General features: G+C 43.5%; 9 protein-coding genes across 9 annotated transcripts; 2 read left to right on the forward strand and 7 right to left on the reverse strand.

Annotated features, from left to right (window-relative positions):
- Positions 1-30: 30 nt before the first annotated feature.
- On the reverse strand, positions 31-2,185 carry EAF02_007499 (uncharacterized protein; the record flags this gene model as incomplete). The annotated part of the gene is made up of 4 exons (XM_038903547.1): positions 31-143; positions 197-1,795; positions 1,854-2,041; positions 2,091-2,185. The coding sequence occupies 4 exons, from the start codon at positions 2,183-2,185 to the stop codon at positions 31-33; spliced, it is 1,995 nt and encodes a 664-aa protein (XP_038757026.1).
- Positions 2,186-4,411: 2,226 nt separating this feature from the next.
- On the reverse strand, positions 4,412-8,859 carry EAF02_007500 (uncharacterized protein; the record flags this gene model as incomplete). Its single annotated transcript, XM_038903548.1, has 10 exons — positions 4,412-4,622; positions 4,676-5,012; positions 5,197-5,966; positions 6,015-6,138; positions 6,191-6,490; positions 6,539-6,701; positions 6,749-7,497; positions 7,552-7,762; positions 8,149-8,363; positions 8,421-8,859. The coding sequence occupies 10 exons, from the start codon at positions 8,857-8,859 to the stop codon at positions 4,412-4,414; spliced, it is 3,519 nt and encodes a 1,172-aa protein (XP_038757027.1).
- A 2,652-nt stretch (positions 8,860-11,511) lies between these two features.
- EAF02_007501 (uncharacterized protein) lies at positions 11,512-12,509 on the reverse strand (the record flags this gene model as incomplete). Its single annotated transcript, XM_038903549.1, has 2 exons — positions 11,512-12,221; positions 12,326-12,509. The coding sequence occupies 2 exons, from the start codon at positions 12,507-12,509 to the stop codon at positions 11,512-11,514; spliced, it is 894 nt and encodes a 297-aa protein (XP_038757028.1).
- A 191-nt stretch (positions 12,510-12,700) lies between these two features.
- Positions 12,701-15,159, reverse strand: EAF02_007502 (uncharacterized protein). The gene is made up of 2 exons (XM_038903550.1): positions 14,557-15,159; positions 12,701-14,498 (listed from the first exon to the last, which is right to left on the reverse strand). Exons 1-2 carry the CDS (start codon positions 14,609-14,611, stop codon positions 12,763-12,765), a joined length of 1,791 nt encoding a protein of 596 aa, XP_038757029.1. The 5' UTR covers positions 14,612-15,159; the 3' UTR covers positions 12,701-12,762.
- A 1,650-nt stretch (positions 15,160-16,809) lies between these two features.
- Positions 16,810-17,385, forward strand: EAF02_007503 (uncharacterized protein; the record flags this gene model as incomplete). Its single annotated transcript, XM_038903551.1, has 3 exons — positions 16,810-16,864; positions 16,928-17,113; positions 17,210-17,385. The coding sequence occupies 3 exons, from the start codon at positions 16,810-16,812 to the stop codon at positions 17,383-17,385; spliced, it is 417 nt and encodes a 138-aa protein (XP_038757030.1).
- Positions 17,386-17,811: 426 nt separating this feature from the next.
- EAF02_007504 (uncharacterized protein) lies at positions 17,812-18,955 on the reverse strand (the record flags this gene model as incomplete). The annotated part of the gene is made up of 2 exons (XM_038903552.1): positions 17,812-18,420; positions 18,473-18,955. 2 exons carry the CDS (start codon positions 18,953-18,955, stop codon positions 17,812-17,814), a joined length of 1,092 nt encoding a protein of 363 aa, XP_038757031.1.
- Positions 18,956-19,609: 654 nt separating this feature from the next.
- On the reverse strand, positions 19,610-21,138 carry EAF02_007505 (uncharacterized protein; the record flags this gene model as incomplete). Its single annotated transcript, XM_038903553.1, has 3 exons — positions 19,610-19,819; positions 19,874-20,724; positions 20,817-21,138. 3 exons carry the CDS (start codon positions 21,136-21,138, stop codon positions 19,610-19,612), a joined length of 1,383 nt encoding a protein of 460 aa, XP_038757032.1.
- Positions 21,139-21,373: 235 nt separating this feature from the next.
- On the forward strand, positions 21,374-22,795 carry EAF02_007506 (uncharacterized protein; the record flags this gene model as incomplete). Its single annotated transcript, XM_038903554.1, has 1 exon — positions 21,374-22,795. One exon carries the CDS (start codon positions 21,374-21,376, stop codon positions 22,793-22,795), a length of 1,422 nt encoding a protein of 473 aa, XP_038757033.1.
- Positions 22,796-23,874: 1,079 nt separating this feature from the next.
- EAF02_007507 (uncharacterized protein) lies at positions 23,875-25,255 on the reverse strand (the record flags this gene model as incomplete). Its single annotated transcript, XM_038903555.1, has 4 exons — positions 23,875-24,267; positions 24,316-24,514; positions 24,561-25,018; positions 25,178-25,255. The coding sequence occupies 4 exons, from the start codon at positions 25,253-25,255 to the stop codon at positions 23,875-23,877; spliced, it is 1,128 nt and encodes a 375-aa protein (XP_038757034.1).
- Between the last annotated feature and the right edge of the window lie 532 nt (positions 25,256-25,787).

Here is a 25,787-nt window from a genome sequence, read left to right on the forward strand (position 1 = left end):
CAAGTAGACACCAATTACATTATTTGTACATTACTGACTTGCAGGTGGAGCAGCGCCGCCTTCCGAATCTCTAAGTTCACAACCTTGCGCGAAAAATATTCTCGCTGGTTTGTCGTAATCGTTGGTGATGCTATAAAAGTTTCCTATATTGTCTTAGTATTTGAGTAAATGAGCAATTAGTGAAGTTGATGCTTACCTCGAGGGACTTGCCACTGTCCACCTTTGCCGATTCTGAAAGTCGTCTCGTTGACCGAAACTTCGACTCTGCCATAGAACACAAAAAACACCATCTGCATCTTCCTCGAATTCTTTGGTTTCTTGACAGCGCCAGGTTCGAGGTCAACCATACCTGAACCGAAAAAGGGCAATGTAAGGGTTTTGGCAAATTTGAACGAAGCATTTGGAATATCGCGAGTCTTGATTGCAGCTGACGAAAAAGCGACTTCTTCCACTTTCTCTGCAGCATTTTCTCCAACTTGATCTTCCGGATCCCATATTCGTACTGAGCCCTCAATGCGGCCAGGTTGGGATTCCCATTCTTCTGTCTCCGAATCTTCATCCAATTCCTCTCGCGCCCTCTTCTTTGATTTGCTTTTGCTAGATTTTTGATATTTCGGTTTCGAGCGCTTTTCTTGCTCTACTTCATCTACACGAACAACCTCCTTAATGCTAGGTAACAGAATCTTTGCACCGTGGGTTCCATCTGGCACCGTTCCGTCATCGTCATATTCGACGTGCTCACCCTTCCAGAATGCGAGAGGCTTCATTGAGTTACGGCCAGATCTTGTTCGTAGCATACCAGTACCACCCAATGCGGTTTCGCGCCGAAGAATATAGAGGCCATTCTTCCTGGGAATAGGGGGACCACGATGAACTAGAGGCGAATCCACCTCAGATATTGGGGCCATCTTTGGTCGACCTTTCGGTTTCGCCGCTGCTTTGGGTACAGTGGTGGATTTCGAGGCATTACTCGGTCTTCCAGGTTTTCCAGTTTTTTTCTTTGTAGGTTCGGGTGCTCCGACAGCTTCTGCAGATCGTCGTGCTTTCTTTGTAGGTCTTTCTTTAATTTCCTTTCTTTCTTCCTCCACAGGTTCGATTTGAGGAGCCGAATTCTTCGGTTTCCTGCCTCTCCGTTTTGGTGCGGGCTGCTCTAGTTCCGGTACTTCCCCTGGCTCTGGCTCTGGCCCCTCAATCACTTTCCCTTTCCCTTTCCCTTTGTTCTTACTTGCTACTTTTCTGGGCGGGGAAGGTTCCGGTTCTGGCTCATCCTCTTGTTCGATCTCTTCTTCCTCTTCTTGTTCTTCATACTCTTCTACCAAGTCTGAGTTTCCCTCGAGCGCATCGACAACAGCATCGTCATCATCGTCATCCGGAGCGTTGTATTGATTTGAATCATCTTCGAACTCCAATGCACTGTCGTCTTGATTCTCCATACCATCGCTACTCTCGTTTAAAGTTTGCGGAGGGCGTCTGCCAGGTGACAGTCTAGTGCCATTCGTGAGATTACCTAGTGCTGGGCGTCCTGGCTTTCCTCGTCCATTGGGAGCACTCGTTGCCTGTTTCCTTTCGACTGCTATATCTTCGGCTGAGAAATCCAACTTTCGTCGGACAGGACCCGTATTATCGGCTTCACTAGACGCTTCTTTGGCGGGGGAAGATATGCCGAATGATGGATGCCTGCGGGCTGGCGACTGTAGGTGTGTTTTTAAAGGCGACCTCGATCTCGGTATAGGCAGAGCCAATCGCGCATCTTGTCTTCGTTGATTCAAAACTTCAGTAGGTTCCGGGGCTGTATCTAGAAGAACATCAATATTGCCAATCGCGCTGGCGCGTTTCTGGTTATATAAACATACTTTCTCCATCCATATCCATATCCTCCTCACTAGATATTGTCGCGTCTTCCAGCGCGTTTCTCCGTGGTCCATTTGCGCTTCTAGCCGTCTTAACACTTTCAGGTTTATCGGGAGAAAATAAATCATCCATTGGCTCCAAGCCATTTGCATCGCGAATTCCAGTATCTGGGAGTTCAACCCCAGTTTTCCTAGTCCTATTTTAATGATGTATAAACAAAAGAACAATTAACCACTAACCTTCCCTTGACTCCTAAGTTAAACAAGTATTGATTCTCCCTATTTGCACCTGTTCTCCGCCTTCCTGGCGGTGATGCGGACTGTTCGGGTGCCATCTCGAAATCAAAGTTGAATGCTACGCGTAAACAGACGAAAGGGCGAACGCGTTTTTAGCTATCGTGATTGTTAAGGTGAATGTTATCAAAATGCTATAGAGCCATATGCGACAGTGATTCTGTAGGAATTTCCTAAGATTTCACGCCTTTGAAGGATGTGTGGCGTGAAGTACTTTGTTGATGAGGGGGGTTGTAAATTGCAGATATGCCAGATTCCTTAGTGTCCTCGAGAAATAAATCCCGGCTAAGTGACCCCAGGTTCAAGGGAAAATCACTGAAACCGAAAGTCACCAATACCACCTACCTGCCTATATAAAATGACCTTCTAAAACATGCTATTATATTTATTTTTCATGTATATAAATGTGTTATACTTATTACCTATCTACAAGTGAGTTTCAAATGACGAAGTTTATTAATTTTGATATTTGATAATAAATAGTCACTTGTTATATTTTATTCACAGAGTTAATAAGTTTAATTAATAGCAAAATATCTACCTACTTCCACCAAATAAACGAGGTTTCTTCGTCCCGAGGTCGCTATTAGCACAATTTCACTACTTAAGAGTGAATCACTCTATCAATCACCGAATGACGGGTATGATCGTGTCGGTGTCGAAAGTGATGGTAGTTGATGATATGATATATCGTCACAATGTATGAAAATGAAAGCAACCAAACGGCAAGATTTCCATATTGGAATGTGATATTGAAATGACAGAGTAGCTCCTGCGTAGCACGTGAACTATACTCCAATCTAGTTCGGGACTACTGTGTGAGTATCTTGCTAAGGGAACTTCGCACGGAGAGGCTATTCCTGTACATGCATTGTTGTCTTCTTCTCTCCCCCATGAAGAATTCCGCTCCAAAAAGGTTCTTTCCATCTGTCTCGTTCAATGAAGAATTTGGCTCAAGTCCACTCCTCTGCACCACAAGTGAGCAAAAAGCCTCGAGATTCGCAGAACCTATAATGCCAAAAATCGTCATATTAGCTCTCGACTTCCTCGAAACTAATCTTAGAGCTCCATGACAAGCAGCGAATCGACATAGTACTCGTAGAACGGTGTCGAAGTATCGATATTCTCAGTCGGCACCAACAATGGAGGGTACTATCTGAGCTGGCTCGGGTCGCCACACCTGCACATGCACATCCCATGGGTCTGTGGGTGTCGACACGTCCTCGGGTCGTGAGCAGATCAAGAAAGTTGACACTGGCTGATTTGACTTTGATGTCGATCTCCATTGGACCCAGTGGTTCGTTGGGGTTTTCAACCTGGTGAAATAGAATGAGTCAAGAGACTCGGGATATGTAATTTTCAAAGTGAGTGGCGATCCAGACTCGAAAGATTTTGCCTTCAATTCTTGAGCCTGTGTCTTTTCAATCGAGCTCTGAGCTAAAGCAGGCGAGACAAAAAAATATTCTGTGTACTTGGAATGCTGCCCAAGGCTGTTATTCAGGACTCGGTCCTTGAAAATATGAGATGATCGTTGAAGCCTGAGATCTCACTGACGTCTGAAGGTCTTGGAGCCACAGGGTCACCACTGAAAACTTGGTTGGCTCGCTCACAGCGCGATCCGCGGTACAAAAGTGCAGGTGAAGCGAAAGAGAGAAAAGCCTACATATAAAGCCAGTCTCGCTACACTTCCGACGCACCTAGTAGCGAGTCCAGTCAATCCAAATTCCTAGGAAGTTCATTGAAGAATGAATGCTGTCAAGCTTCACGCCGTCTTATCATGAGGGAATTGATGCACGAAGTCGAAAAGTCATGGACTACGTTTCAACTTGCACTTGAGTGTGAGCTCTTCCTGCAGTATGGATGCCCTGATTTGGTTTTGATAGAGCGTCGCTGTAGTTTTCAGTAATATTAAAAGAAACTCCACTGTGTTTGGCGAGTCTCTCTGCAAGTCGTTTTAGTGGCAGCATTTTTATTTCACCCAATGGCTCATTGTGATAGGTTAATTCATGATAAATCTCGATTGGCAAGGTTACCCACAACATTCTACGCTATAGAAATACGAAATAAATCTCTCTAGTAATCCTCATAGCCCAATTCCCTCGCGGTCTTGGACGTCTTGAATCACTCAAAATCAATTACAAAAGTTCTTCTGCAATAACCCAATCTACCTTGAGGGACAAAGAGTAAATATTGGGCCCGCTCAATAATAACTACAAATGTCAAAGAGATACAATTTTGTTCGTATGCTAACACAACATCTTCCGAGCTCAACTTCCGTTTCTAAAAGAAGAAAATAAATCAGAATCTCTAATAACCTCTTCTGGAGGTCCAAAATGTGCCACTTCGCCCTTCTCCAAAATCAAAATTTTGTCAAATTCAACAGCGGCCTCGAGGCGATGTAAAACTGAGATCACGGTCTTTCCTTGCAGTCTTTTGGCGACGATGTTCATTATTTTTCGCTCAGTGTCGACATCGATACTTATCAGTCTGGTAGTTCCCACTAATTTTCAATGAAATTGGTGGTCTCTTACCTGCTAGTGGCTTCATCAAGTAGTACGACACCTCCTTTATTAGAGTCCTCGATTCCAAGAATAGTTCGGGCTAGGACAAAAAGTTGGGTTTCGCCAACCGATAGATTTACATCACCTGATTTGGCAGAGAGAGATCCTGATGCATTGATTTTGTTCAGCAAAACACAATCATGTAGGGCGTTGTTGATAGTCTCATCAGACAATTTTCCAGCCGGATCTAGTGCATCGCGAATGATTTCTCCATCTGTGAACGCGTCTTGCGAGATAACATGGAGTTTGGATCGTAGAAAATATCGTTGGACTTTTGAGATATCGATACCATCAAGATATATGGTACCTTTTGTTGTTTCAATCAGAGCCAAGAGAGATAGTAACAAAGTCGACTTTCCAGAACCACTACGACCACAAATCGCAATCTTCTCACCAGAGTTGATTTTCAAAGTTATTGCTCGTAAAACTCCACGAAGGCTTTTCTAAATCTAGATTATAGCTTGTCCAGACGTTTTCAAAACTCAGCTGACCCGAAGCTGGCCACGTAATGGGTACATCAGTTGGCGATGCAACTTCTGGCTCTACAGGTGTTTCTTGCTCAAAGGCTTCAATTCTGGTGATAGCTCCAAGAGACGTCTCCAAAGCTGTCCAAGATTGAATGGTCTGTGTCAGTGATTCTCCCAAACTCACCAGATTCAAAAATGCTACTCCAATTCCTCCGGCACTTGTCTTGTGGCGCAAACCAATAGCCACACCAACCATTAGTACTGCAAGTCCGGCAACTACTAAATTCAGCGTCAACTGAAGCCAAGTTTGTACCATGTAGAGAAGATATATTGGCTCTTGTGATCTGTCCAGCTTCTCGTAAAACTCCCCTTGCATGATGTTCTGCCAGCCATGAGCCCTAATCGTTACCAGTCCTTCATATATCTCTGCAATCATTGTGTGCAAGCCAGCCTTGGACTCTAAATCAAGTTGTCGCAGTTGTTTTGATGTTCGTAAGTAGAAGTTTTGGATCAAAAAAAGCACGGCTACCAGAACAGGAAGGATAGCAACGATAGAAACAGCAGAAATGGTAATCAAGATTGCCTGGAGAATGGCGGCAAATAATCCAGAAACAGTGTTCAGAAGTTGAAATGGAAGTTGGGTATCAACAAGCATAAGGTCTTGGTTGAACCTGTTTATGAGGCTTCCGGAATCGATGGTGCTGATGAAGGTGAAAGGTGCATCGAGGACAGATCGGAGTAGTTTACCGTGTAACCCAACACCTGAAGTTGGAATAATTATGAGCATGAGGTGACTACAATGAATTAGTTTAGAAACATTTCTAGGCCAGGGATAAACGCACGCCGCCCAAAGGCTTATGGTGACCAGTGGAAGCAGATTTAAGAATGCATAGATACCCATCCAGTATTCAACGCTTTTCGTCGAGCTGCCAGTACTTGCATCAGACCACCACTCTGCCCATATATCTAATTTCTGTTAGTGGCTATGATAATTTAAGTAATCGCAGAAAAACCCTACTTGGGAATCTAAAAGTGAAGGCAAACATGATGGCACCAATGAAAAAGATGATTATGTTTGAACGCCCGATAGAAAGGAGATACTCTTGGTAGACCCTTTTATCTGCGATTTTAGTTGGGTCTGCATGATTAATTTTTGATCGGGATTGAGGACTAGGGCTGGAATTTGTAGCTTTGATTGGTTTCCCCTCGATTTTGTCTTCCAGCGCGGACTGAACTGTGCAAGCTACGGGCTGCAACTGCTGGAGGTTTCCTGCACCGTCTATTTGAAGAACCATATCGGCAGCTTCTATGAATTGTTCTACAGAGGATTAGGAGATGGCATAATTTTCGTCAAAGGCCTGCTTACGGTCTTGAGTAACATGAATAACTGTAGTTCCTTGCTCGCGTAAGATACCTTTCCGTCCAAACAACTTTTCTTGCATAGAAGTCTTTGTAGTTTTATCTATAGCACTGAAAACGTCATCTAGTAGTAAGATTGCAGGTCGAGTTGCAATCGCACGTGCTAAAGCCTAAACTCTGTAAGCCGTTGTCTCATTCGTGCAAGAGAGCGACTTACTATTTGCTGGCGTTCACCACCACTTATTTTAGCTCCACCACTTCCGACAGTCTGATGCGAACTTTCTATACTCAATAAGCCGCCGAGATCACAACTATCAGCAACCAAGTTCTCCCATGATTTGTCGCTGGGTGCGCTTCTAAATGCATTTCTGTGCGCGGAAACATTTTCCAACCACGGATTTTGGCTGCAATACCCGATGCCTATACCTCCAACATGCATAGTTCCAGTCTTAAGTTCGACTTCACCAAGTATCGCTTGCAACAAGAGCGACTTGCCGCAGCCGACAGGACCAGTCACGGCGACGTGTTGACCTGCAGCAATTTCAAAATTTATATCGTGCAGACTTATTTCAGTGCCCCAGCCAAAGCTTGCGTACCGCATGGATAATACTGAAAGATCTTTTGACTTTACCGCATATTCTTCCTTCTCCTGGTTTAATACTTCTTTCCCATCTGAAAGCTCAGTCTTGCTATCACCTTTTCCGTGCTTGGTCCCATCGACTACAGTCACTCTGGGGTCAATGACGTCTGACTTCTCAAAGAAGTCTTCTACACGAGAGAAGCATCCAAGCGCGGCCCCAAAATGCGGGAGAATTTGTAAAATGCGTATGAGTGGTGATGCAAGCAGATTGATGAGAATAAGAGAACCGAATAATCTTAAGGCATTAAAGTCCCCATTTGTAGCTCTAGTGGAGCCGATATATGTTCCAAAAGCAACAACGGGCGCCAATGTGAGAGTGGAGTACGCTTTTGACAGATGTTAGTCGACGCGTCAAGAATCCTGAGTATCGATGCACTCACATGAGATTAAACTTCCAATCAGAAGTGTACGAAATGACTTGGAGGCCACGAATTCGAGATCCCGAAATTTCTCGATGGTCATTCGTACACGCTGACTGGCACCCATCATTTTAATTGCCTTTAGAGAAGACAGCATTTTCCTTGTTGCTGCAATTCTCTTCTCTGTGCCTTGCCAAGGTGCTTCCGAGAAAGGTTGATCCCATGGCACAGACTAATAGAGAAATGTCAGAAGACACACATATTTTTAGGTGATGGAAACTAACTCAACGCGACTGCCAGGACAGTCAGGCTCGAAGGTCCAATTTTTCTCCAGAGCAGCCATGTTGCTAAGCCAGTTTCTAGAACCACCGCCCACAATTCATGTATATATGCGGAAGCACTGATTATTTGTCAACATCTGCGATTACGAGAGTGAATGCTTTCGACTCAAGACCCGTCTCATGCCTGAGCCTCATCAATTTGTCAGAGATTCTTGCAATTAAACCACCACGAAGTCTTGTGGCATATTTGTACGACATATGCCAATACCATCCAGTAGAAATCTATCCAAATCGATAAGCATCATGTTAATCAGAAAAGGCGGATACGCCTGCCTACCGCAATTCCAGCATATGTAAGGAATGAAGCTCCGATCAATCCATACCCCGCATTTAAAGTGGTGGATCCTTGATTTTCAAAATATGCAATCAACGATGTGGCCAAGAATGGTTGTGCAAAGCTGAAGCCAGTGAGACAAAGTCGTGGTAGCACAGGAAAGAATATGGATGAACCCGAGCATCGTAAAGTTATTCCTAGAAGACCGAAGCGCCTAACTGGGTATGAAAGGTCAGGGGCGGTGATCAGAGGAAATGGCTCAGATGAATACTCACGCTTTGGACGCTTCTGGATGTCATGAAAGTCATTCGCTAGGTGAAATGTACCTAGAATTTGATCAAGCGGTTGTAGATCAAGCAATGTGAGGTTTTGTCTATATCCGTGAAGGAGTAGCTTGTCAAGCCAAACAAATAGCGAGCGATCCACAAAGCTAGCCAACTCTTCGGCCGCAATTCTTGCATTTTCAAGAAGACACTGTTTCTTGCTCCAGCTTTCAAGAACGATAATAATAATTTGGATGAGGAGTGCAACCGAACTCGCCTCGGCAATGTGTATGTAGCCTGTGTCAGTGTTGGCAAGGAGCCAATAAGTCCGCGTAGTTACAGCTTTAAGCAGCACAGTGGTGCACAAGTATGAGCCAATTATGAATGAGGGAGAAAATGAATGCGTATGCTCAAAATGCGACAAAAGCTCCAAGGAAATCGCGGCAACCATTGACAATGTGGTCGCGGGTATCGAAAGAAAAGTTCTGACATGATTACTGCAAATCAATACTAGAGTGGCGAGCTGAATTATCGCGAAGATTATAACTGCGATCTTTAAATATATTAGCTACTTCCAATTGGAGTATAATATGACTATCTACTAAAAGGAATCTGAGGGATTTTGACTGACAAGCTTAAGGGAGTGAAGTGTACCCCATCGGACTATGAGAGGTTTGTTGTGAATTACAAACACTCTTATAGTGGCAAGGATTAGAAAGAGACATGACGGGAGTATTGTGAAAAGATTTCCTCAAAAAGAAGAGTGAAGTCGAAAGGTCTGCGACACTGAAGAACGGCGGGCCCGTATGCCAACTCCTGTGTGAATGAACACGGCATTGTGACAACAAACTAATACACTTGGCAGTTGTCAGAGTATACATATTGTCCTGTGTTTAAATGGTTGCTTGTTTAAATGGTTGCTATCTGAAGCTTATCCGAAAGAGGATCCGATCCATGCACATAAAGCTCGCTAAAGCACCAGGAAGCTTGAAAGACGCAAAGAAATCTCGCTTGTAAGAGCTAATGAATTACTTAGTAACCGACAGTTTGGTTCTTATCGCTATCCAATAGAAGACACAAAACACTACCTGCCTCTTCAAGAGAGTTGTATCAGCTTGTGTTGGTCGCTTCTTTTGTTGTCAATCAATAATGTACGATACAATGTACGAAGTATAATTGACAGTATTCTTACACATGAGCTGCTATCAAAGGTCCCTATAATTGAAGATTTCTTTTGTAATTCGTTTCATACAATATGTCACAGCGGACCGACAGCGGGTGTTGGGCGTGTCGTTTACGGTGCAAAAAGTGCAATGAGGGTGGTCCCCCGTGTGTGTGTATTGAGAAGCACGGGCATGAATTGTCATGGATAGGTATGGGTTGACTGGAAAGACGGAGGCAACAAAGAATGACAAGAAGCAAACCGCCAGGAATAGCCGGGTTTCTAGACAATCCTCAGATGAGTTTTGCAGAAACAGCGGCTAAAATTAACCAAAAAAATTCCGACAAATTACCGATAGCTGCCACAATTGTTATCAATCAAGCATCTGAAACAGATAAATGCAGGAAAGGTGTCTGGCACAGTCAGTGCTAAGAAAGCTTGAATAGAGCTGGCTGACAAACTCACGAATGAGGATGCTCGATCATCGATGAAGAAGTCAAGAATTACCTCAAGACTCGTCAGCCAGGACTGCCGGTGACAATTAAAGTATTTTGTGTGTCGATTGTAATCTTTCCTGCCTTTGATGGTGGCAATACCTTTCACATACGTCCCTGCAATTGGGCAACTACAATCGCATATACCAATCATATATACCAATCCTTCTCATGTTCATACTCTCTATTGTTTCCATTGTTCCAGAAAGATTACACACGCACTTGAGTATGAAGTCAATGCGATTGATGGAAAGTGTGATTTTAATGAGCAGATCGAGCACTGTTCAGGGTTTATCGAAACAAAATGGATGGAAGAATCTGTTAGGCCAACGAAGCCAGTGAGAAGAGAATATACTCTGCTCTACTACGACTGTGTTCCGCTTAGAACGCTTCGATAGATTTAGTTTAACAGAGTGGAATGGTGGCTTGTTCAATGACGCTTGAGATGAAATAGTTGTTGCAAGAAGAACATCCTACAAACGCAATTTCCTTGATTCCCCGCTACTGCTTGTAGAACATTTATTTGTGAACAGAGTCTGGAGTTAATCCGATGCAGGCATCATCAAGAGGAACAAGAAAATCTAGGGTTTTTTGGAGATAGTAGTGGCAGAAGCGAGCAAAATTTTGTTTAGTTGCGCGGGGGTCACTACAACTTCTAAGCGATTATGATGTGGTTGACTCAAATTTTTAGTCATTTAGAGAAAAGACATTGATGCCAGCCAGTTTTGATTGAATGCTAAGTGTCAACTTTGAACTATACTTGGTTAGGATTCAGTATCGCCTGATCTTCAGTACTGATAGCTCAATAACCTATGCTCAGTGTCCATCACTTCATGCATTAGACAGGAATATCGTTAACAGATCTTTCTTAGATCAAAAAGTTGTCCACACTCGCGTTATCCCTTGGAGAGTTACAACAGCTGCTATGCAGCTACATGTTTCATGGCAAACTTTCTTTCCATGTTTCTTTCGAGGTGACAAATATTTTTTTGGAAGTCTTTAGATTTTATGTGAAACATTGTTACTTCGTTGTGATAAAAGATTACCACTTAATGAGTGCTGGTTCCTGTATCAAATTTCCTCTCCATACTTGTGCAAGAGTCTCCTCATAATATTCATAGCACCCCCCTTACTTATTATATGCAATGCGTATAATAAGCGGGCACTGGTCCCCAACATTTGTTTTCACTTCCCTAAATCGAATATATCCATCTTTGTAAAATAAAAAGTTACCTGCTAGAGCCTCTAGAGGCCTAGCCGTCCTATATAGTCTTAGACTGAACGTGGACGTAAATGAAATCAATCAATCAATCAAGCACCCCCCTTATATCCACCTCCAAACATTGCATAATGATTTAGATGATGATACCTAGATCACGAATCAGCAACTTTGATCTACTTTATTCAACCTACAAATTACAAATCAAAAAAACGAAAATCACTATACTCACAATTCATACAACGCACACCTATCATCCCACTCCTCTTGCGGCTCATCCTTCGGCCTAACCTCATGATACTCCCTCCAAAACGCACTCCCAAACCCTCCAAACATCCTCATGATTCCCACCTCAAACTCCGCATGACTCCAACTAGCACTCGAATCATAAACCGCTTCCTCCACTCCTCCCTCCCCAATCCGCCCAGTCCCATGATTCCCACTCCACAAATCCCCATGCACAACCACCGGTTTGATCTTCTCTCCATCACTCCCTCTCAAATGATCATCCCCTAGCAATCTCGGCACAACACTTTCCACAACCTCTTCTACCAATTTCCTTAACTCCCCATCTTTCCCATTATCATTCTCCGCCTTCTCAACAATCCCCCTCAGCCTATTATTCCCATAAAACTCCGCCCAACTCTCCTTAAAACTATTGTCTTGTTTTGTATCTCCACAACAAGTCGTAACAGGGAATCCAAATTGCGGCTCCTGATATCCTTCTGGGATCGGTGCAGAGACACTATGCAACTTTGCCAATTTTCTCGCTAGAGATTGACCTGAACCAGGCGTAGATTTTGCATTTCGTGAGTTCAAATCCAAGAAATCTGTCGCAAGGAAGAATCCTCTTCCAGTTTCTAGGGGTCCATGGGCATAGGATTGTGGACAGAGACTTGGAACAATGGAGTGGATTGCGTTGAGGGAGGCGTGTTCTCCTTGGATGAATTGTGAGCACGTGATTGAGATGCACATCGAACCATTGAGAAGCTATAAAATTTGGCCCAGAGACCAGAAAAAAGTAACGAGTTTGCATACATACCCGTAAACATCTCTTCACTATCCCGCCCCCCGGTCTTCACAAAGAATAATTTTTGCATTCCATCAACGGTACCACTTATCTTGAATGTTTTGGCTAATCCACCGCCGCCATGCTTGGATATCGTTGCCGAAGAAGGATCGAGAGAGAGAGCTTTTAAGATGGCTGGGTCGACTTCTGAAGACATGATTGTATGTTGTTGACATGCTTTGATTTCTGAAGTTCAGAACTAATAATGAAATCATGTCATGTGAATATGACGTAAGGGGTCCATCTTATTTAAGGTTCCGGAATTGGTACAGGGCTCGCCAATCTTTCACGTCTAAAGTTTGTTGAAAGGAACTCAAAAGCAATCGCAAGTCACTTGCGATGGGCACATGTTAAATATATACAATTCAACTCTAGCTATGCAGTCTATATGTTCATATATACTATTAACCCTAAGTTCTAGCTCTCCTAGGATCCATCGCGTCACCCTTCTTATAATCTCTAACCTCCTTAGTCCCCATACTTCCCATTCCACCTTCAATTCTTCTCTCCCAGCCCCCAAGCCTAACAACCAAGCATGTTGCATTATCTCCTTCTTTACTCACTTCTGTGGAAAAACTAACAATATCTTTCGCCCCTTGTTCTGGTGTTTTTGCCTCCTTCACAACATCCACAATTTCTTGGTCGCTCAATGTGCCACTAACACCGTCGGAAACCAAGACCAAAAAGCTGTATTCAGCTGGAGATATCTCTACGCGTCTAATTTCCGGCTCGGCAGAAACACCTATGCGCTTGGAACGCATATCACCGAATGCTCTTGTATTAGCCAATCCAGACATGCGCTCTTCACCAAATGAGTCTGTGACAAAGGTTGCAGCATATCTTCTTAGTCTTCCTCCTTCAACTGGTGAACTTGGATGATGATTGGTAGTCACAGGTTTGGCCAACCCGGTCAAAGTCTCACAAAGTATTATACGAGTATCGCCAACGTGGGCGACCATCAGTGTCGAAGGAGAAGATGGATGCCAGAAAGGAGTCGGCGTTGGAGTAGATATCATGGCAACTGAAGCAGTTGAGCCGCCAACAAAACGCGTAGGCCCTCCAATGCGATGTGGAGAGGAATAACGCGCAGGCTCCCCTAGGATTTCATCCGCATTCAAAGGCGAGTCGGTGTTATTATCATCCGGACTAGGTTTTCGAGCTTGTGCTGATATAAAATCTAAATCTGCTTTCAAAAAAGCATACATTAAGGCTGCTTCAATCGAAACAGGTTTCCTTATTGGCTCTCCTTCCATAGAATCAAGGAGATCGAAATATTCCGGTTTGAAGCGGCGGAAATATCCACCGACTGTTATTTTCCAATCTGAAACAAGTGATTTTTCCAACTCAATTGCTTTAATTTTATTAGAAATTTGCTGAGAGATCGGTGTTCCTGATCCATCATCCTGCCCTTCTTTGCTTGCCACAGACGTGCCCGAACTGGGGATTTTCGCCTTCTTGTCCAAACTTGAAGGAAGCTTAAATATTTCTGCAGTCGACTCAATGTATTTGTGTAACTCCTCCCTCAAAAAATCACTACACTCATTTCCCCCATGCCCATCAAACACACCAAAGTAGAATACTTGCGGATCTCCACTCGCACCATCTGCCGATGTACCACCACTTGTGATGCTTTTGGAATTCGAGCGATTTAGACTTATAGGAGCTCGCTTTGCAAATGCTGGGATCTCTATCGTTCCTGCCTGGTATGCATCTTCATTGTATGGTCTCGTACCACGGGAAACAGAAACTCCAAAATGATGTTTTGCGCTTCGTAAAGGTATTCGCACAACCGTAAGTTCTCTAGATGTTCCAATGGTTGGAGGAGCGGCAGCTGGAGAAGGACCTGAGCCGGGCGTATGTGGTGTTGAGGCCGATCTTGGCAATTTGTGATGCGGGCCGCTCGACCGAGAATCAGGATGAAGAGATGAAGAGGGAAGATGCGTTGTGAAGTAGTCGTGAAACCATCTGTTCTGTCCTTCCTGATGCAGACCTGTTTGTTTGTCTGATCTGCGAGATCTGATACGATGCCTGGGAGATGAGTGTGACGTGCTGAATGCCAGTCTACCAACTTGTGTTACGGTACTGGGGCTCGCGGTCGAAGGACATCTGCGGGTTATGGATCCGTTGAGGAAGGTGGATATGAAGTCTGTAGATGCATATTAGATGCGGTGGTTGGGAATCGCATAGAACAGCAACAAACATACCATACGAATCTGCCAAGGACCATGGGCCCCGAGCCATTGGCTTTATTCTTCCCATGATCCACCGTCAAGCTCTTCGAAACCCAAGAGAAACCTCAAGCACAATTGATTGATGTTTTGAAACTCTATACCATCAAACGAGATCAACGATGTCTTATGAAGAGTTGAGAGGAGCAGCCGAGGTCGGCAATATGGACATATTTAGGCACAATCCAACAACAGCACCTAATTTCCCCAAATCGATTACCGTATTCGATGTTTTTCAATGAGTAACTCAGAAACGGGGCCCGCGACGAAATTGATATAATATGTTGGGATATCTTATTGAAGTTACTCAGATCATGTTTAAAGGAATTGTTCTTTTGTCAAGATCTTGTCTAGCAAATTCAACATCATCGCAATGTTCATATGCTCAAGTTGGCGATGGATGAACATAAGGTTTTCCCCACAATTTCCGGTACTAGACAGGGGCGCGGATAAGTAGCCTTGCCTTGTGGTTCAAACTGCATCATCATTTCATGCCATTCACATTTTCATACAATACCCACGCAATATCTGATATTAAGAATCCTACGATATGATCTCGCGATAAATATCTTGCGAAACCCAGTGATCGTGTCATTGATGTGACGACATGTCTTTATTGAGTTGTTGGCCATACACATGGCGTCGTCACTAAATGTCATTTGGTGACGGGCATAAACGATTTAGAACCCCTACTTTACCTACCGCAATATACGACGGCAGGTTGGCCAATCTGTTAATATATACTTTAGCGGACCTCTTACAATATGTTATCCTCCTTTCCTTCTCATCTTCCTTGATCATAATACACCCCATCGCATAGCCATTGAGATAATTTGCCCTTTTGGCAACAGCACATGAAGCCGTCCATGTTCCTATTTGCCATTCCTACCACGTAGACTATAAACTATGATGTGGTGCGAGACGACGACCCCACAACCCCTTATTGAAAGGCTTGAGTGAAAAGGTTTTATCTGAAGTAGTTCAAGCAGTGCTGTCCTCCTGAGACTAATTAGATGTATCAGCAATAAAGAAACAAAAGGTCGTTCTCATATGAAAATTGTCTAAAACATCAAATGAAGGTGGTTTGGTGCTACTTGAACACCGTCAGACTTTTCGCCCACGGAGAGCACTAGTATTTACTGTAATTCATTCTCAAGGTGTTCAACTCAAAAACATAATTTGAAGAACACCAAGGAACAGTATATCTTTATAGCTAACCAACATCATTCAGCTCTACCCTGTACCTTCCTCTCACCTCCTCGATTCTAAACCTGACAACCCCTTTAGCCGTAAACCGAGAAGATAATCCTGACAGGAACAATAATAAGCCACATTCGAAACAGCCTGGAGTATCATTCCATCTTACATCTGAAATAATTACTTTGGTCTTCCTACAATATCAAATAGTAAGCTTACCTCGCTTACCATCTAATCCCTATCCTACCTACTCGTAGTAGTACCTAGGTAGTTATTCTTAGGTTTGACATGAGGCTGAGGTCTCCTAACTTGCAGATATCTATCACTCTCCGCATTTCATACCAATGAATCCATGGATCTCAACAGTATCAATTCCTGTGGCAGTGTGCATTGAGCATAATTTGGAGAGTAACACGCCATGTTATCGTCTCTCCCTGCCAACCATCTAATCAGAGCTATCTGCTGTGAAGTGCAGGTACGATAATAATAAAAACTTATCATAAGTTTCACAAATATTCCTTTTCCGGCCCATCCTTCAAGCAGAAAGCCGAGTACAATAATCAGGGGCTCATGATATTCAAAGCAACACCAATAATTGATTGGACCCCCAATCCTTCGCTCCTTCGCTTTATGCACCAATCCCAGCCCCCGCTCCCGAAATGAGAACGAGGCATTGCTTTTCAGCCTTGCTACACTTTTCCAACTGTTGTATTCTTTTTATAACTTTGCCCTTGTGTGAGATGCATTCACTAATCTTGTGGAGATTTTCTTCTGCTCTAATTGTGAAGCCCAGTGCATCAGCCATGCTGTATATGGAGGTGAATCCTTCATGTAATGCCTGTATAGGAATGTGTAGATGACTTCAAATATAACCTGTGATCCTCCATCTTCGATTTTTTCTAATTCCCTCAGACAATTTCTTCGCAGTACATAAACTTCTCTTCCTTTATCAATCGCTCGTTGATATTTCTTATACAACTTTACGTACAACTTTTAATACAACCTCCACATCACAATTCTCTCATTACCACCATGCCTACGGAATACAAGAACTCTTTCTGGGCTTGCTGCTCCCCATTCGATCTCTGTACGTTTCCCAATCTCATTCCCAAGTACCATTCCAAATCAATATACTAACAACCCATTCCAGGCCTCAAAGCATGCTGCTGTCCCTGCTTCGTCTCCGGTCGCAACCACCATCGTATTGAACACGGAAATGATGATGATTATTCGACATGTAATGGCTGGTGCTGCGGTTGGTACGGTCTTGCTGCTATCGGAGGATTCTCATTCGTATTGCAAATGCTTGATCGTCAAAAGATGCAGAAGCAACATGGTTAGTTCCTCCTTATTCATATTCCCACTTCGTCCGTAGCTCTCCTTTCCCATACCCGCCTTCCAATCAAGAAATCAAAACTAACACAACCCCAAGGTCTCGAGGGAAACGCCTGTACCGGCTGCATGGGGTCCTGTTGTTGTGCCTGCTGTGAATTGATGCAAACGAGCAAGGAACTGGACTACATTCTCCTCGAGAAAAATGCTGGTGCAAATGGGTATCAACCTCAATCTGGAATGGTTGCCGGTCCCCAGGCTGGTGCTTATAACTAAGTTTCTGATGAGTAGATGATTTTTGAGGTGTTTCTTTCGGGTTAAATTCTTTTCTGGGCTGCTTTGGGTTAGGGAAATATGGGGAAAACACCACTTGTGATAAATAAGGAGTTTGTTTATACCATTAGTTTTAGTACACTGAAGTTCAAACTTATTCCATAAAAACGCTGGCTGCTCGCTAAAATTGAAGTATGAAAAAAAGACTAACCTAGTCATAATCAAAGAGGTGTGAATGCAATATAAATCATAGGTGGAAAAGTGTCTTAATGTATAGGATAATTCTAATTGAAAAGAAGCCTGAAGACTCTCTAAAACAGGAGGGAATTAAGCACAATGGACTCTCTATGCACCAAACGAGTGGAAGCTATCACAAACGCTGTTCAAAACCATGCAATTCTCCACACTCTGACATATACACAAACAAAATTACGAGACTGCCGCAATTGGTTCGTCTTCGTCCAACCCTTTTCGTCTACGAACCTCGCTTTCTTCAACGCTGATCTTGACTTTGCCATTGGCACCAGTGCTCTTCATGGCAATAGCTTTGTCCTTCTGTCTGCCTTCTTTGGCGGGCTGGAATCTCTTTCTAACGGCCTCGATCATTTTTCCGAACCAGTAAAAGTTCAAGGTGTTGAGCACAAGATTGCTTCCCAAATACGTAAACCCTAACCAAAGAGGAATAAATTCGTCGTCGGCGAAGCGCATAATGTCATTTTTGAGTGGAGCCGCACTATGACCTGCTGCTGCATCAGCTGCAGAGGCAGTCCCATTTGTGAGGGCATCAATGTTGATAGAAGCAGAGAATGCAGGCTGGTTATGCATAGATCTCCATACATCTTGGTAAACACGAACTGACTGATATGTTCCCCACACAAGTCGGCAGCAGAAAAAGGTAAAGAGGAGGGCAATTCCATTGTAAAGTTGGGGCTTAGATCCGGTCATATCGAGTTTGTCGAAGAACCAATGGAAGTTGAGGAAGGGCGAGGAGAGCTCGTAAAGAATAAATGTGCAGCCATAAAAGTTAACAAATGGTCTCTGTAGGGAATCTGTTAGCAATGTTCATTTCTTGGGAAATGCATGGACTTACAAAACCAAAAGAGAAAACCAATAGAGCACTAGTCGCATGTGCCAGCATTCCTATTCCAAAAACTCTGAGATTCTGGAGGGTGATCATCAGATCCCAGAGGAAATAGCCAGTCGCAAGACCTTGGATCATGCCAGCAGCACCCGTATATCCGTGAACACGTTCCTGTGCTGTCATGTTGCTGCGCTCCTCATCCGCAAACATTACCCATAGGGCCAGGACATTGATAAGAGAACTCTGGCATAGTGAGACCACATGTACATCCCAGTTGAGCTTTCGTTCTGCCGAAAATTTGGAGTACTTGTCGGGGAACAAGAGCATGGAAACTTGGGGTGCGATGACTTTATTTATAAAAGTATATGCTAAAAATGATCCGACAACTTCGTGAACATGGAGAGGTAGTGTAGTTAGGTGGAAGTAGTCGGCGAAAGGTTGAACGGCCTGGCTAAGCCATTGCCATGGTGGAATAGGGAATGGATCATGCATCGGAGAAATGATGTGTCGAAAATTAGGGTAAATCTGAAAGGGACGACAAGATAGTAACCTTCTTGTCGTAACACACAACGAGTGTGTTTAGGAGCGAATCTAACTCTCCTCGTTGTAATGCGGAAATCGAGATATTTATGTATCTATGTACGGTATGTATGATGAAGTAGGCAGGTCTGAAACGACCGACCGAGGGTGTCAAATAGTAATAAGGTTCCACTTTCCTGTCCCAACAAATCGAAGGTGTACTATGTAAGATCTGGGAGAATTAACCAATTACACTTTAAAGTTAAATCTTAGCATCTTTAACCGAGACAGATAAGTGGAACAGGGGTGATGTGTATAATCTTTGTATGGGGTATTTATATTGAACTTACTCGAGAATGCTGCAGAACTATTCTAGATGTTTATATTACGGTTTGTATTACGGCCAGGTTCAGTTGTAATAGACTAATAATCATGTTGTTGCACTTGATGAATCATTGCTTTGTATTTTATCATGTTTCGAATTTCTCTCAAGACCCTATCATGAATCAATTGACTTCAGCAACAAAATGTCTTGCACGGTTGCACACGTGAATGAAATGAATGATTAGACTGCCACGTGGAATCGATATACACATGATATGATAACGAGATGAATGATCCGTAGTATCATGTAGAACTGACCTCCTTTCCTTCAAAAATAGTCGTTCGTTCAACGCCTGCATCATACACCAACTCCTGTATTGACTTTCTTGCTCTGAAATCCCGGGCTCCGTTCTTACCGAAAATAATAAAACTCGCAGGAGCTCCAACCTCCAACTTAAGACTGCGCGTGATATCAAGACCTATTGCTGCTCTTGCTCTTGTAGATACGCATTCCTATATTTCCTGATTAGTGGTATTCTGAATTGCTGTCGATCGAGGTACCATTACCAATAGGATCTCGGCATCTGCCTTTGTGCCTGTTTGATAAATGCCCATACCCAGACTTGTGAGACTCATAGGGTCACAACTACCGTAAGGGGTGAAGGCATTGCCGACGTTATTAATTCCTATAACTGCGTTGAGATCGTATTTCCTTATCATCTCAATCACTTGAAGTGTGCCCCTTGCTCTGCTACTCCCACTGGCACCCTTCGCAGGCCGACCCATCATGAACAAATCCGATGTAGGTAATCCGACAAACGCGATAGGTAAATCGCCAATCTCAAGGCGAAGATCCCGCCAGGCATTCTCATCAAAGAGTGTGAGTCGGGTGCAATGTCCAAGTACAACAGTTCGAAGTTTCAAGCCCGCGATATTTCTGTCAGTAAGCCACTGGACCTTACGGAGTTGTTCAATTACCGTATGAACGGCAGGCTTTTGGTTTGAATCTAGATTGTAGTCGAGGTGAAAATCCAGATGTAATGTGTGTGATTTCGCCGTTTCAACGGCCCATTGAATGTTTTTCTCTTGGAGGGCAAAACTTTTCTCGACGTATGGGGTACTTCCAAGCACCTCGACCCCGGGTCGTTTGATTGCTTCCTCGAGCAAATCTGACATTGATCGAGGTCCATGGTCGTGACTGAAGATTGGGTCCTGGGCAAATACGCATATCTGAATATGACACTTGCCATAAAATTCCGCTTTCAATGCCAATCCAGCATCCAAGCATTTCATCCCAACACCAAAGTCTACTTCAACAAAAGCTCGCATATGAGTGACACCGAATCGAATGCTCTCCTCAATCAAAGCCCTCCCCCTTTCCACAAGATCATCATGTTCGAAACGTGACTTGGCTTCACCTAACACATACAGAATTTAGAACAAGTTAAGAATGTGTTTATGGTGGCAATATCAACTTGATGATTGACGAAACATTCAGAGAGAGACAAACTAGTTAATTTCATTGCCTCGGGAAAATCACCGTCGTTGATTTCTAGATCTGCATATTTTGGATGTGATAACAAGAAGCATTTATCGAGATGGATGTGAGGGTGACACAAGCCAGGGACTATAAGGCGATAGTCCTTTTGCTTCGCGGAATCTGATGTAGAGTTGTCTGCACATGTAATTGAGCGAATAGAACCTGTCAAACAGTTGACATCATGACATGAGTCCGAAGGATCTCCAGGAATATGAACATCTTTGAAGCTTGAGATTTCATTATCCTGTAGCTTCTTCGGTTGCTCAACATTTGGCATGAGGGTTTCTGACATTTTGAACGTATTTTCGAAGTGATAATTTACTCCTCTCCATTGGCAATCCGCAGATTTAAAGAAAGTGATGTGGGGAATTGTGAAGGTCCCGCCCGCCAGGTCTCGGAGTGCAGTAGCGTACTTTTGGAGCTCTTGGGTGAGCATCAATCATTGCTCTAACATTTTATTTTATTTTACATCAACCACGAAACAAAACTACAAAACAACCTGAGCCGGTGTCATTTTGGGTGTCAAAATGGCAGATCCATTATATGAGCTTCTCATTCCATATTTTGATAAACCGTCGCCACGACCAGCACCACCGTCGATTGATCCCACAACTGCCACCTATTTGAATCGACTCTCTACCCTTCCCCTTTCCTCACTAAATACTTCCGAGCCTCAATCGCTTTCCCAAACATCCCACTCTCTTCTTCTATCTCTACAAGCTCTGTCCAAGCGCTCTCATAAATCAGTCATCGCATCTTCCGACCATTTATCGACACTTACTACTACTCTCCCTACCCTTGCAAAAGCCACCGCAGACTTACGAGATGCCCTTCCCAAGCTGGACGATGCAGCTATTCATTTCAGCGAAAACTACAATAATCGAATTGAGAATGACGTCCTCGATCGACGTCGCAAAGCTCTTTTATTATCACGCAACGTAGACAGGCTCGCGGACGTGCTCGACTTACCTACCTTACTCTCTACCGCGATATCCTCTTCGAACACAATTCCTAGCGGTACGACTGGTAGAGAAAATAATACATTAAATTATGCTTCTGCCTTAGATCTGAATGCACATATCAGACGACTGCACGCATTATATCCTACATCTCCCCTCATAACGAGTGTATCCTCACAAGCGGAGGAAAAGATGCAATTTATGGCCACAAATCTCATATACTCCTTGCGACAACCCTCTCTCAAACTTGCAGCTGCTATGCGTACAATCTCTTGGCTACGGCGTGTCTCCCCCGAACTCGATCCTTCTATATCCATACCAAGCTTCTCACAAACACGAGAAGGGGCGTTAGGCTCTTTATTCCTTGTTTGTCGCCTCGCCAGTCTTACAGCTATGCTTAATGCACTCAGTCCTTTGCGAGATCTCGCTGATCAAGAATCATTGCGGTTAATTTCATCGACTGGAAAGGCAGGAGGGAACAAATTCGATGCAGGGCAACAGACAGAAAAATATTTAAAACGCTACATTGAGATATTCCGGGAGCAGAGTTTCGCAATTATTTCCATGTTCCGTTCTATATTTCCACCACCCACAGCTCAAGTCACAATAGAGGGACTTAAAAACAATACGCAAGGGAAAGAAGATAACGATTTACTGGGTCCATTACCCAGTGCCCTGACTACTTTTCCTCTTCAATTGGTGGGAATGTTGGAGGAAACTCTGAAAACTTATCTGCCTAATGTCAGGGACAAAAGTGGTAGAGATAGTTTGCTCACTCAAGTTCTTTACTGTGCCGGTAGTTTGGGACGGTTGGGGGGTGATTTCAGTCTTGTTCTTGCGGGTATGGGAAGTAAAGTCGACCAGGAAGAAGTAGCCGAGGGGGAACCTGATGAGGATGAGGATGATGATGAAGAATGGGCAGAGGTTATCAAAAGGCATCGGGTTTTGGCGGGCAAGCTGGAATCTATGGTAGGGTCCAGAGGAGACTAAAGACCATGTGGTATAGGTTCAGGCCATTTCGACCAAGTTTATGATTTTATATTTTCCAAGATACCCAAGTAAATTAGAATTGTCGCATTTATTAGTATTTTTACAATGTACATTATTAATACATCAGCCTGACAACTAGGTATCCTCCAAATAAGTGAATATAAACATCTAGAAGTAATGGGATTGAGTAACAATCCCATAACTGGTCGGAACCGAAACCACGCTAAGCATGGTCTTGGCCAATTAGATAATCCTTGATTGTCATCCCTCAACTTTCAAATTATCAAATCCCTTCCTTACCTACGATACATACCTAGCTAAGTAGGTACCTGAAATATCTCATAACAACAACAATACACCATCTTTCCCTCCAGTCGGTCGTTCAAGCTTAAGAATATGCACACACACTACATCCAACAATGGCTCATTGAATTCACGAATCTTAAACTCCAAGTCTCGTTTGGCTTCCATTAATTATCATAGGGTTCGTATACCGAGCTCTCGATCTGGGTATACGTATAGTATATTTCTGATTTTCGATGGTCGGTAGTCGGTAGTCGAGTTGCTTTTCTAGAACGGCTATTTTGAGGTATATGTATATCGGATAGCAACTTGTATTTGGAAGATTTTCATGCGCGATGTATAATTTCAGTGCGGATAGTGGGAATGCTTTCTACATTTCTGGTTCAAATAGGCTCTTTGTGAGTTGGGCTCGTGTCTGAGGATGTTGACGATGATGTAGCGATAGCTCGCCAGTTGATAGAGGTTGCACTTGTTTGACTTGTATGGAGCTTGAGAGCGGAGACATCAACGAAGATATCAAATGAATAGGTTTGGCAATGGGTGCTAATGCTCATGCGGTATACAGCCCTCATTGTCTGGGGAACATTTTGAACACATGCATGTCATGGAGGTTTTCAATAATATGTTCCATCATCTCTGAATATGGTTCAGTATTTCATTAATATTTCCCAACTTCATCATTGCAAGATTCTGTATCCGAGAACTTAGCTAGTGCTACCAGATCCAAATTTCATGCACAGGGTAGCTTTCATATGTTCCCCAACCAGCCAAGCCATTTAGTCCGAAATAGTGCGGACTGGTACCTCTCTCACTGTATCTATAGTCTTCTCAGGATCTTTAGCCACCGATGAAGTTTCACTGCTGGTTCTTCTGTATGTCTGAACATCAACGCTCGGTGTGACCTTTTCATCCTTGTAGATGGCGCGTTGCTTTATGTTTGCGATATGTCCCTTCACAGTTGTGATGGGTGCAAAATAAGGTCTTAGTGTTGGGGCAAGTGGGAGATGGCCCTTCACTTCCTTATATCTCATTAGAAGGAACCCAACAATCACCACAAGCCAATAGAGGTTGTATGAGATGACGGAGCCATAGGTTGCGGAGTTCTGCCAGCCGAGAATGGCATTGAAGATTCCCCATCCGCCACCACCATTTAATTCAGGGTTGCCAAACTAGAAGTGTCAGTAGATGCGTATACTGATAGTGTCGATTTAACTTACGTTGACATGCCACACACTCTGCCTAATATCATAAGAACCCGGACCTGCTCCAGTCTCTGCTGCGTCGCCTCCGGTAGCATCATTCCAATTCTGTGCTTGAAAGAACCATACTGCTCTTGAGAAAAGACCGGCAGCTACGAGATATAAGAGACATGTTGATATAACCAAGAAGAATTGAAGTTTCGATGTTGCTCCACCTCTATGCCGTGTTAGTCTGACCAGCAGGATTGACGAGCTTGACTTACTTATATATGACATATCCTGCTGCTAATCCAGCTATCAGTCCAATGATGACTGGGAGTGGGATACTCGTTGCAGGCGTAGAGAAAGAAACACCTGCCACAAATACGACGGCCTCAAGTCCTTCTCTAAGAACGGTAATGAAGGGAAGAACAAACAAGAAGTGCTTCTCTCCCCATTTCTTGAAGTCGAGCCAACTAGCGTACCATCTTCGTTTTCTTGTATCTTCTGATGGCTCTAAATGTTGACGAAGCTTAACCGTCCACTTTTCCTTCATTTTTGACACACGAAGTAGCGCAGCTCCCATCAAAGTGATGATAACAGAGGCGACAATAGCAAATGAACCCTCCCAATAGTATTCAGTAGTGGACCAGGCATCTTTACCAATTCCATAGAAAGCCCCGATCAAACCACCGCCGATGATCAAGCATAGGAGAAGTCCTGATAAAGCTCCCCAAATGACCTAGAAGCTATTCGTTAGAATCATGATCAATATTCTAAGCCAATATGGAAAGATCAAGCGGATAGATAATCAGATATCTTACCTGTCGAACAGCTTCTTGCGCAATGTCGCATCTTGATCAGAATTGCCCAAACTCTGCTTGATGAATGCAAGAAGAACGGAAACGATGACGACCGTCTCTAAAGACTCTCGGAATACGACGAAGAATACTGGTACCGAGAAAACGCTAGCAGTCATCTTCGCTATATTTCCTGTTGTATTTCCTGTTATTCTAAGGGATTGTGGAGTTAAAATTGCGCGCTGCAACAAAAGGAGAGAAAAGACAACTTTTTGAAGAGAAATCAAACTCTCAAATCATGAAAGGATGATGCCGTTTATCCAGTATTTCCATCAAAATCGAAAGATGAAAAGAGGGAAAGGGCGGAAGGATCTGATAAGAAGAAACGAGGATCTGATAACAGTTAGACACTAGGGAGGGTCTGAGCGATCGAGTAAAATTCTTCAATTTTAAGCTAGCTAGTAGCTAGTGAATTGCTTTAATCTTTATTAGAAAAAGAAACCCCGAGAAAAAAATCCAGGGTTTTATTGGTCGGATACGGAAACTTTAAAGTTTGCTAGCCTGATATTGGCAGGTTGTAGATTTGGAATGACACCCGAGAACCTTGATTGGTTGGTATAAAGAGGTCGAGGTTAAAAGTCATTCTTACCCTTGGTTTGAACTCCATGTACATACGAGGGCGGTACGACTTGTTACTTGTTACGAATTCAA

This window comes from Botrytis sinoallii (assembly GCF_014898435.1).
Source record: "Botrytis sinoallii strain Bc 23 chromosome Unknown BSIN_012, whole genome shotgun sequence".
In the NCBI taxonomy this organism is placed as follows: Eukaryota; Fungi; Ascomycota; class Leotiomycetes; order Helotiales; family Sclerotiniaceae; genus Botrytis; species Botrytis sinoallii.

Bases quoted from the DNA above. Each gene is read 5' to 3' on its own strand.
- EAF02_007502 (XM_038903550.1), bottom strand. From the start codon at position 14,611: ATGGGAAGAATAAAGCCAATGGCTCGGGGCCCATGGTCCTTGGCAGAT. The intron at 14,499-14,556 runs GTATGTTTGTTG...ATGCATCTACAG, and splicing joins GTCCTTGGCAGATTCGTATG to ACTTCATATCCACCTTCCTC.